The 11075-nt window shown below is 41.4% G+C and overlaps 1 protein-coding gene across 1 annotated transcript; it reads left to right on the top strand.

Annotated features, from left to right (window-relative positions):
- Nucleotides 1-4373: 4373 nt before the first annotated feature.
- Nucleotides 4374-6290, top strand: cart3 (cocaine- and amphetamine-regulated transcript 3). The gene is made up of 3 exons (XM_026147429.1): nucleotides 4374-4855; nucleotides 5440-5523; nucleotides 5655-6290. Exons 1-3 carry the CDS (start codon nucleotides 4667-4669, stop codon nucleotides 5760-5762), a joined length of 381 nt encoding a protein of 126 aa, XP_026003214.1. The 5' UTR covers nucleotides 4374-4666; the 3' UTR covers nucleotides 5763-6290.
- Nucleotides 6291-11075: the final 4785 nt, after the last annotated feature.

Genomic DNA, 11075 nt, shown 5'->3' with positions numbered 1-11075 from the left:
ACAACTACAGCTCATTCAGAACTCTGCTGCTCGAGTCCTCACTAAGACCAAAAAAGTGGACCACATCAGTCCAGCTCTGAGGTCCTTACACTGGCTGCCTGTCCGTCAGAGGATAGACTTTAAAGTTCTGATGCTGGTCTATAAAGCTCTGAATGGTTTAGGACCAAAATACATCAATGACCTCCTGACCCAGTATGAACCATCCAGATCCCTCAGGTCATCTGGATCCGGTCTTTTATCAGTTCCCAGAGTCAGAACCAGACACGGAGAAGCTGCATTCAGCTTTTATGCTCCTTATATCTGGAACAAACTCCCAGAAAGCCTCAGATCAGCTGAAACACTCAGTTTATTTAAATCCAGGTTGAAGACTCACCTGTTCTCAGCTGCATTTGAATAAAGCACCAAATCCACACTTTAAGCTTAAATTTCAAAACTTACATTTAACTACTGATTTTATCTACTGTTCTGATTTTATCTGTTTTGATTTTATATACTGTTGTTTGTTTGTTTGTTAATTAGTTAGTTAGTTTATTTGCTTGTTTTATTCAATTTTAAATCATGCTTTTTATTTGTTCTTGTTTCTAATGTCTCTGTAAAGCACTTTGAATCACCTTGTTGTTGAATTGTGCTATACAAATAAACTTGCCTTGCCTTGCCTTGCCTATAATCCCCCCCCCCCCCCCCCACACACACACCCAGAGATGGGCAGTAAAGCGTTACTTGTAAAGCGTTACTGTAATCTGATTACTTTTTTCAAGTAACGAGTAAAGTAAGGGATTACTATTGCAAAAACGGTAATTAGATTACCGTTATTTTCCCGTAGGAACGCTGCGTTACTGTGTTACTAAAACCGTGATTTTTTGCGAGAATGTCTCACAACAGTGACATAAGCGATTGCGCTGTTAGTGACAACAGCTGTGTTGCAGATCAACAATGGATCATATATCGAGTGCGGGAGAGAGTATGAGCGTGCAGCGTTTAAAGTGTGGAAGCACTGACCTTACTTTGAGTTTGATTCCATAAAAAGTGACAAAAATATTAGTGTCCGTTGTGCGTGGGAAGAAAACTTCTTTTTACAGCGAGTGTGTAAACACAAAAAATATTTTATTTTATGTGCTGGAATGTGTAGAAAATAGGTTTAAATGTTAAACTAATTTATTCAAGTCAGAGAATGTTGCATATAATTAAATTTTTTCTTGATGCATAAAGTTAAAAGATTAAAACTGATAAAACAAGTTAAAAAAGTAGACTTTTCCATTTGATTACATTTTGTATGATGGATTATGTAGAAAAAGTAGAATTGGGCTGAAAGATCTATCGCTTTATCACCTCTTCAGGTTGTAAATCGGGTTTTTAAAAAGTAACTAAGTAACTAAGTAATTAATTAATTACTTTTGAAAATAAGTAATCAGTAAAGTAACAGGATTACTTTTTGGGGGAAGTAATCAGTAATTAGCTACTGATTACTTTTTTCAAGTAACTTGACCAACACTGCACACACCCTATATTTTTGTTGTTTCATTTCAAATCAGTTGGGGCACACACACATAAACAAGACCAGTCTTTTTGGCTATACCTGCCATTCCAAGCATGTTTGCTATCAGAGCAGATAATTATCTGTCAGGGTGACAATAACAGCTGATTTTAACTTCAAATTGTCTATTATGTGCCTTTTATTGTACTCCTTTGTTTCTGTCTCTTCCTTCCTTCCTTCCTTCCTTCCTTCCATCCGTCCTTCCTTCCTTCCTTCCTTCCGTCCTTCCTTCCTTCCTTCCTTCCGTCCTTCCGTGCGTCCTTCCTTCCTTCCTTCCGTCCTTCCTTGCTTCAATCCGTCCTTCCTTCCTTCTGTCCTTCCTTCCTTCCGTCCGTCCTTCCTTCCTTCCTTCTCCTGGTGATTGCTTCTCCTTCCTGACTTGGTGAGTTATTCTTTGGCCATCTTTAAGCATCTTTTTGCTCATGTGGTTTTCTGTGTTTGTCCTTCTAACCTCTGTTCTCTTCCTGCTTCGTTAGTGTCTGAGCTCGCTGGTACGTTATTACCCCGTTTCTCTCTCTGGTGTTTAGCTTGTGTGCATTTACTCACTGGTCAGTGGATTGCTCTCTCACCTCTGTTCCTTTCCTGTTTTTCTCCTGCTGACACTGGGTGTTAGGTGACAGAAAAATAATATAGGTGTGTACAACACATTTTGTTAACCGTAAGTTAATTCTTTTTCACCACCTGCTCACCTGTTGAGATGTCCAACTGCACCAGGCCAATACCCCACTGTGGCCCACAGGGTGGCTTTAGAAAATGTGAAGGAGAGCATCAGTTTTGAATATTTACCTATATTTTCATAAGTCTGCATTATTGTAGGGTGTTTGCATTACAATATAAAGTGTCTTGGTGCTATAGAAATGGAACTGATGACCTCACACGTGACCATTCATACTACAGCAGAGTAAATAAGTTCCAGATAAACAACGATAACAAAAAGTTGCTGTTTTTTCACTGTTTAGTACAGAAATGTATGATGTGTAATTAAACAGACATAATCTGTCAATTATCAAATGCTTTCTGTTTTATAATTACAGGACAGTCTGGGCAGTGAGCTACCAGAACATCATTTTAAGGATTTATTTCAGTTTAGCCCAAAGAGTTGTGCTGACAGACTTCTTTTACTTACTACAGGAGCAGGGTTAGGTCTTTATTATGTAGGAAAACTGACTTGTGTTGTTGAACTTGCGCTTCTTTTTCTCATATTAAAATATCTCAGGGATTAAATGTAAAGTTCTTTACACTGACAAAAAGAGGCGTTTCACGGGTCCGACCCAAGTAAGATCAAAGTGGACCATATGTGACCGCAGACGTAAAGAAGAGTGGGGTATTTGTTAGAGACAGAAAAAACAAACCACAAAGTGTGGAGGGTTAATTCTGAGGTAACCAGAGAAAGAAAACCGAATGAGTGCTGCTGTTGCTCTGTGGTCACTGGATATGTAAATTAGGCAGTGATTATATGTCTGCTGTGTTTACAGCTCGTTGTCCTGCCCTGGGTCACAAAAATAAAATCACTGATATGAAAAGAAATATTTAAGCCTATTTTTAAACTCATGGCTTCCCCTCAAAAATCCCCTAATATGCTTTTTCTGAAATAGTGAAAACATCTGTTATATTGTTTTCCTTGCACTGCTTCCCGAAATCTGTTTATTTATGCACAATTCACAAACTGGCTGATTGAGGTAACTCACTTTATGGTCTTCAAGGTTACATTTTATGTCTGAAAGCACCAGAAGAAACCAATCAGAAGGAGGAAGTGACCCCAAAGGCAGTGCAAGCCTGTGGCAAAAAGAGTTTCAGAGATACGATACAAAAACTAGAGAAGCCGAGGTTGTGAATGGAATAGCCTGGTGGTTTTGAATGGAATGTCAAATTGGCGTCTCAGTCATTAAAGCTGGCACAGAGGGAGACATGAGTCATGCAGTCTCGAGCACAATCAAAGCAGCTTCCTGCTCCTCCATCTCCGCCGGTGGACCCGACGCAGGCAGCTCTGATACCCTCGATCAATGCAGCGCACAGGGAAAACTCAGCCGCAGGATTAAGAATACAATGGGAGAGACAACTGCTGTCGCTTGTCCGCCCATATTTTGTGTAAACATTCATCATTTGCATTGTTACCGCAGACTCAGTGGTTGCATAAGAGATAAAATGATATGATTCTGTGGCTGCAGGGTACAGATCATGTTAGGTGGAAGAGTGCGCGGTGGAGCTGATTATTCTGCAAAATATGGATTATTTTAATGTTGTTTATGTTCCTCAGTGTGAGTTCTGATGCGTTTGGAGTTCAAGTATGCAGATATTAAAAAATAAAATCATCTGATTATTTTCCATAAACCTGAAATATACTCGGAAACTTGTACCTGTTTTTTCCCCACAAGTGTCATAAATGCTGCAGAAATAACGAAATAAATCACTATTTCCCTTTGAGCAGTTGGTAATAAAAATATCTCACATACTTCAAAATGCAAAAAATGGACTTCTAATCAACGTACAGGCTGATTAGAAGTCGGTTTGTTACTTTACAAGCCGTTTTCAACCAGCACTGCTTGTTTTCGTGGTAATTCACTGCATAAAAGACTGAGTCACTAAGTTCTAATGCTGGAGAGCCTGGAAATGGCACTCTGGGAAAATAATAAGAGAAAAGTAACGCATTGTGCCATACTTCTTCTATAGGTGGAATACTAAATACAGCCCTGTTCTCTGACTGCTGGGTGACTCAAGCACATCTTTTGCTCTTCTGTGAAGTTGAACATCCTGAGGCTGTAAATCCAACAGTGTTTGCCGACTGCAGTTATATTCTCATGGCTGAAATTTAATCAGGTGATTGACCTAATGCCGCTTGAACTTGATCTTGAGCTTCTTAGAAAAGACCAATTAGTTTTCCATTCTTCTATCGAGTAAGGAGTAATCCTTTGCGCTCTAAGTAACGACCCCACGCAGGCTGCTGTTGTTGTTGACTTTTGGAGGCATATTTTGCCCAGCAACTTTTGCGGCATGACTCACCCAAGGCAGCTGTTACGCATGACAAATAGAAAAAAAATCAAAGGATAAGGTGGAGCGAGCAGATGCAACTAGTCAGATAAAAAGGTGTTTGGAGCGGTGGAGCGACTATTTGAGACCGGCAAAAGGGGCGACATGCTGCCGTGCACTGGGACCATGCAGAGCTCCAGGCTGCTCAGCGGGGCGCTCCTGTGCGCATTGCTGCTGCTCTCCAGCGCCGCTGGAGCCGAAGTGTTGGACTCCGAGTCCGAGGAGGAGCTGAGCCCCAGAGCCCTGCGCGACTTCTACCCCAAAGGTCCGAACCTGACCAGCGAGAAGCAGCTGGTAAGATCTGCACCCGGAGTACGCACGCAGACACACGGCGCAAGTTTAACAGCGGAGAGCTTTCTTCTTTTATCAAGACCGTTACTGTTTTTTCCTCTCTTTCTCCCCTTTTTAAACAAAAAACAAAACTTTTAGTTATGCTGTGAAAAATAAAATTAAGACCATTTTATTTATAGTCTATGAAGCCCGCTGACAACAAGAGTCAAGAGCAACAATGTGACGCTAAGCTGAGCTCTGTGAACAGCTGAGAGTGAAAAGAAAGTCGCATTTTACGCATGAATGCAGGATTCTTCCCGGTAATGAAACTTGGACCCAGTGTAGTTAATACAACACAAACAACAAGAACAAGAAGAAACACCTTTCCTCAGCGGTTTGTGTCGTTTTACAGAATTATGGCTTTGTTTGTATAGTTACTTTATTAATAATTCCAACTTTTAAGAAACTCACCAACAGATTCGATTTTTATTTTATTCGTGGCTTTTAATTAATTTGCATGTTCCATAAATAGATTTTATATTTGTATCCCACTCCAAAAACCACATTATCTTTATTAATGGTTTTGTGTTTATGTTTGTTTCCGACAGCTCGGAGCTCTCCAAGAAGTTTTGGAAAAGCTGCAGGCTAAACGGCTGCCTTTATGGGAAAAGAAATTTGGCCAAGTCCCAACGGTAATTATTATTATTATTATTATTATTAGTAGTAGTAGTAGTAGTAGTATGAAATGGCATGCCCTTGGTGCATGTAGTGGCGGGTGGAAATGAAGCGAACCTCTGGTTGTGTCCCTCTCTCTGCCTCTCAGTGTGACATCGGGGAGCAGTGCGCCGTGCGGAAAGGCGCTCGAATCGGCAAGATGTGCGACTGTCCCCGGGGAGCTTTCTGCAACTTCTTCCTGCTGAAGTGCTTATGAGCCTCTCCGGATCTGAATGTAGCATTGAGACAGAGGGAAAACAAACTCGCACTCTATTTCTCTGTAATTACTATCATATTTTTTATGATGCCGTTGAGGAGCAGGTGGCTGTCCAACCCTTACAAAAAAGAGTATTCTGTGATATGTATATATTTTGAAAGTATATATTATCAAAGAAAAATACTATAAAGAGTCTGTGTAAGGATGGTGGCGATGGATTGAAGATGAGCCACAAAGTACCATAAAGTTCCTGTAAATGCTCCCAACCACTTTATGTCAGTAGGAAAAGCACAGGATGCGTGTTGTGATGTAATAGGAGTTAAGGCATAATCCACCCTGCACAATTAACCCACCCGAGGAGCACATACACGCTGTAAAGTCTCAGCAGCAATATTATGGGAACATTGTAGTGATTCTTCACCTGGGCTAGTCCGGTCTGTCTCTCGACCCTGGTCTGTTTTGTTTCAGATGAATGTTTTGTGTATGACTCATAATTATAATAAACTGTGGACCATCTTGTTTTGTAAAGCAGCGGACTGAGTGCGTGTTCTTTTAAAAATGGCTCCGGGCACGTAAACAGAGGCCAGCTCCCTTGAAATCAGTTATGCAACGTTTTCCACTTTTTATTTTTATTTTTAGTATTCAGATAATCTCACGGATTTGAGGGAGTCAATATTTAAACTGTGACGTTCGCCAGTGACGTCACACCTCCTGGGGCAGGCCAGGCTGCTCCGGTGACAGAGGGGCTTAAAACTAATATTACTGCAGGGAAAGCGCAGAGTGACTGCCACGTCTCGGCCACACTGTCACTGCGCCAAAACACTGAGCCGCTTAATCACTTTCACAGAGGGCAGCCTCAGGCTGATAACGTCAGATATAAGCTCAACACAAACGTCAAGTAAAACTAGTTCGTTCTTGGCTTGTACAGGTAACCTCACGAATCTGGTCTTTTCTTAACTTAACTTAAACCCGTCTTCGTTCAGAAACACTTGCACACTGATGTTTGCGCAGAGTTTTGGAAAGGCGCTTTGATTTTATGCTGATGGAGGGAAATGTTTAGGGCTGAATTAAAGGAGTGAGCAGCACCGTGCAAAGGTTTCAGGGAGTAAAAGCGAAGGAAGGATGCTCACAAAAGTGATGTCATGAAGGATTTTTATGAATCAGCGAAGTAACATAAACAAGCCTTTGCTTTTAAGACATCCTCTCTAGTTTCAGTGCACTTTCTCTCACGCAAGTATTCAAGGTATTTCGCGTGATTGAAGCACCTGGGAGAACTTGCTACAGTTAATCTGACTGCAATGTTGAGACAGGAGCTCAGTGGGGGTCAAACCATCTCCTGAGGATGTCTTGTTCTTCTTTTGGCTGAAATCAGTCGTGTGGTCCTGGATCGATGTTTTCATCTTGCTGCACAATGAATGAGCCTGAGAGAATCTACCAGCTGAGAATCCAGCATGCTCGCAGCTTTTGCACACAGTCAGGATCCTGTTTGGAGCGAGCCATTATATACAAAACACGACAAATCACCAGGAAACTTGCAGGTGCAATTTTAAATAATGACAACTTCCAGAAACTTGGTACTAGAAACTTGAAAAACTTATAAAACTCTAATAATATATATTTTTTTAATGCTTAGCAAAAGGTTTTGAGTTTCCATCAGGGAGGAGGTGAAATAATTACAGCTTTTTCTTGGTGGCAACCCAAAACTTACTTGACACAAATTATGATAAAAAAAAAAAATCACGTCTACAGTAGCAGTAACACATGTCACTGAAAACAATGCATGTCATTGTTTTGACAGAGTGCAGGGATCCCTGCTGAATGAAACTGAGCCAGTGTTTCGTTCCAAAGCATCTGCCAGAGTCACCTTCTCTTCCTAATAAACTACAACGTACATAAAATAAATTACACACCAGACATTTTCAACAACAACAAACACACAAAAAAACCTAAAAAAAAAAAAAAAAGTTTGGAGACAGTGGCACCGCCCAAAAGATTCAACGCTGAGGTAAATGAGTACATCAGCCCGAGGCGAGCGGTCAAAGCTGAGATGGTTTGGACATGCGCAGACGGAGGTGCTGAAGATGGAGAAGATGGAGCTACAGGAGGAAAAGAGGAAGACACACAAAAAACAATAGACTGTCACTGAATCTTAATTTATTTGTTCTTAATTTCCAGAAAAGCTTTCTATAAATGTTCGGCACAGCCACAGTGGTGTAGAGTGAAGGGAAATCTCACGCTGGGTGTTTTTGCTGTTGATATCTGTTGTTTTGAAACCAGACAAGAAAGACGAGACAAGAAGGTAAGTGAGTGTCAATCACAGGGTCAGCTCAGAGAGTCACCAAACAATCTGAAACAGATTTCACGAGGGTGGCTGAAGGCCCAGCGTCCTTTACTGGGCCCTGTTCACACTTCCCCGCTCTGTGGAGCCTGACTGGCATTTTCCATACAACACCAGGATCAGCAGGTCCACCTCTGGCACACTCTGCTTTTCACAGAGGAGAGCAGGTTCACCCTGAGCACATGTGACAGATGTGAAAGGGTCAGTTTGGTGATGGGCTGGGGAGGCATATTCATGGAGAGACACACAGACCTTTACAGGCTAGACAACGGCACAATGACAGCCATTACATATCAGGATGAAGGCCTTGGACCCACTGTCAGACCCTATGCCAGTGCAATGGGTCCAGGGTTCCTGAAGGAGTTCCTGATGAAGGGATTGATACCACTGACTGGTCCCCACACTCACCTGACCTAAACCCAATAGAACACCTCTGGTACATCAGACATTGCCAAGTTGAACCTCAGATTGTTATCGGGCACGCATACGTGCACATGGGAGCCATTAAAACGAGCACCATTCTCAGTTTCTGCAAACACTAGCCTGCTGCATCATTTTCACTTTGAATTCAGCTCTCTGCAGGCTTCCACCATGCGGCATCTGTTCAACACATTACCCAGTCCACTTCAGATATCCAGCGTAGTTTATTTCCCCCATTGTTATCTGACGGGTTTTCAAAGTGTTCTTCTCATTTTCATTCTGTCATTTTGAGCATGCAGAGACAGAGAGAGTCTCTGTGCTAGGAACTGTATGCACATATTGTATAAACTAATACAAAAATATTTTTTAGACCAAATCCAACATGCAGATCATAAAGAATTTCATTACCGGATCAGTCGGGGCCCAGGTTAACAGCATCCACCTCCAGTGCTATTGGCCAGCAGGGTGCTGATTGAAACTGTTGGCCGAAGACAAGAAGGAAAGGGACAGTGGGGACACTAAATCTGGGACTATGACTGATAAAGAAGAAAAAGAAGCTAGATATATTTTTGTGTGTGCAGGAAACCAAGCGGAAGAGAAGTAAGGCCAAGAGCCCTGGGGGTGGATTTAAACTGTTCTGCCATGATCTAAATATGAGGAGAAGGGTAATCCTGAAGGACGAGGGTGTGAGCGGCGTTGTTGAGCTGGAGAGAGTGAAGGACAGGATTGTGAGTTTGAAGCTATTAATCAGAGGAGTGATATTGAATGCCCCACAGTGTCCTCGGGCAGAGAGACTGTGGGGGCAGACCACAGGTGTAAGGACAGAGTAGGGAACATGTAGAAGCGACGAGCCTGGAGAGGTGGAGGTATGCTCTGGAGAGAAGAAGAAGACTTTATTTCATTTTTCATTTTATTTATTGGTTTCACACATGGTTCAGCAGTATTTCATTTCCTACACACACGCCCTGGAAGAAGAATAAATTCACTTTCTTCTGTAACAAGTATAAAGGTTTTATGTTACTCGCATATGTATTCCCCCACACTTCAGCACAGCAACTGAGAAATATGAAATACGCATTGCCATATAATCATATATCTCTGACATTGCCCAAAATATAAATATTTTTAACCACCTCTTTTCAAAATGAGATTTCCATGTTAATTCATCATCACTACTCCCAAAAACTGGAGTTCGGTAACTCTCTCAATCGGAACTCAACGGACAGAGTTACTTCATCCTCCTATTTCAAAAAATGTCACTTTTGTCAAGTTCAAAGATACTTTACAGATGTATTACAGAAGGAAACAAAGTGCATTTACACACGCTCACAGCTCTTTATTCACCTACTCAGTTATCATACAGCTGTAGCTTTTTTCTTTGGTTGTTTGTTTGTTTTGAAGATTTTACACACAAGTGTGACACACTGACGATTCAATAGCCAGCAGTTTATGTCAGCCCCACTAACAATAACATCAGAACTCTATTACTGCACCACTAATAATAATTCTGCTGCAGGAAGGTACTTTGGCATGAGTCTGTTTCACATGTACAAAGGCGATTGCTGTAGTTGTTTTATGTCCTCAGTGCATCGAACCGTTCATTGTTTTCATACTTAATAATCATCATTTGTTGCTTATGAAAGTCAAGCCGCAGTCTCATTACATGTTAAAATAATAGAAATATTCATTCATTGGACTCAATAACGGATGTGTTTTCTTAACTTCTCACTCTTAGTGAATATTGAAGCTTCTTTGTTGACATTCCTCAGCCCTGTGCTTAATCCACGCATCCACCCTTCCTCTCTGCCACCTGCCATCAATAATGCAGTCGAGTCTGGAATAAAACGTTGACTTTTTAATGTCCCCTTTGCTCCTCTGTGAGCTCAGCGTGTGTGTGGGCGTGTTACCACTTGGGAAATCATGGTGGAGCTAAAGGCAGACAGCGTTGTTGTTGACCGCGCACTTATTCCCCAGAAAAGCTGTTTTTGTCTTTTTTTGTTGTTTTTTTCCCCGCCTGTCCCGTTTGGCTCTTTTACCATCAGAATTTTTGTCTAAAGGCAAAGAAAGATGCCCAACGGATTTACTTTACCAAATGGACCATCCCAGCCTTGCCGTAATGGTCTATTTGATTCACCTTTGCTTTTATTGTTTATTTTATTTTATTTTCACTTGCTACACACGGGACAGACTTGACTGGCGGAAAGAAAGAGGGAAAGAAAAACAGCGGGGAAGAGGGACGGGGATAAAGGGCAAAAAACAAAAACCAACAAAACCAACAGGCAAAAAAATCCATCTATTAATCACCTGGATCACCTGTTGAGAAAGAAAAAAGAGAAAACAAGCAAAATAAAGAGCAACATAATAAACAACATCACAATGATATATGGGAATATAACAGTAAATACTAAATATTAAACATTATTGTGCAACACGTAAGATCGACGGCACACAGTGTGCTTTGAGGTAGGAGCCAAAAAGGGTGTAGTTTGTGTGTGTGAGCACCCGTGTGTATACCTGTGAGCTTGGACGCGCTTGTTTTTAAAAGGTTCCTTCAT

Source organism: Astatotilapia calliptera, chromosome 1 (assembly GCF_900246225.1).
Source record: "Astatotilapia calliptera chromosome 1, fAstCal1.2, whole genome shotgun sequence".
In the NCBI taxonomy this organism is placed as follows: domain Eukaryota; kingdom Metazoa; phylum Chordata; class Actinopteri; order Cichliformes; family Cichlidae; genus Astatotilapia; species Astatotilapia calliptera.
The sequence above is the reverse complement of the archived record's forward strand: the minus strand, read 5'-3'. Positions and strand labels throughout refer to the sequence as shown.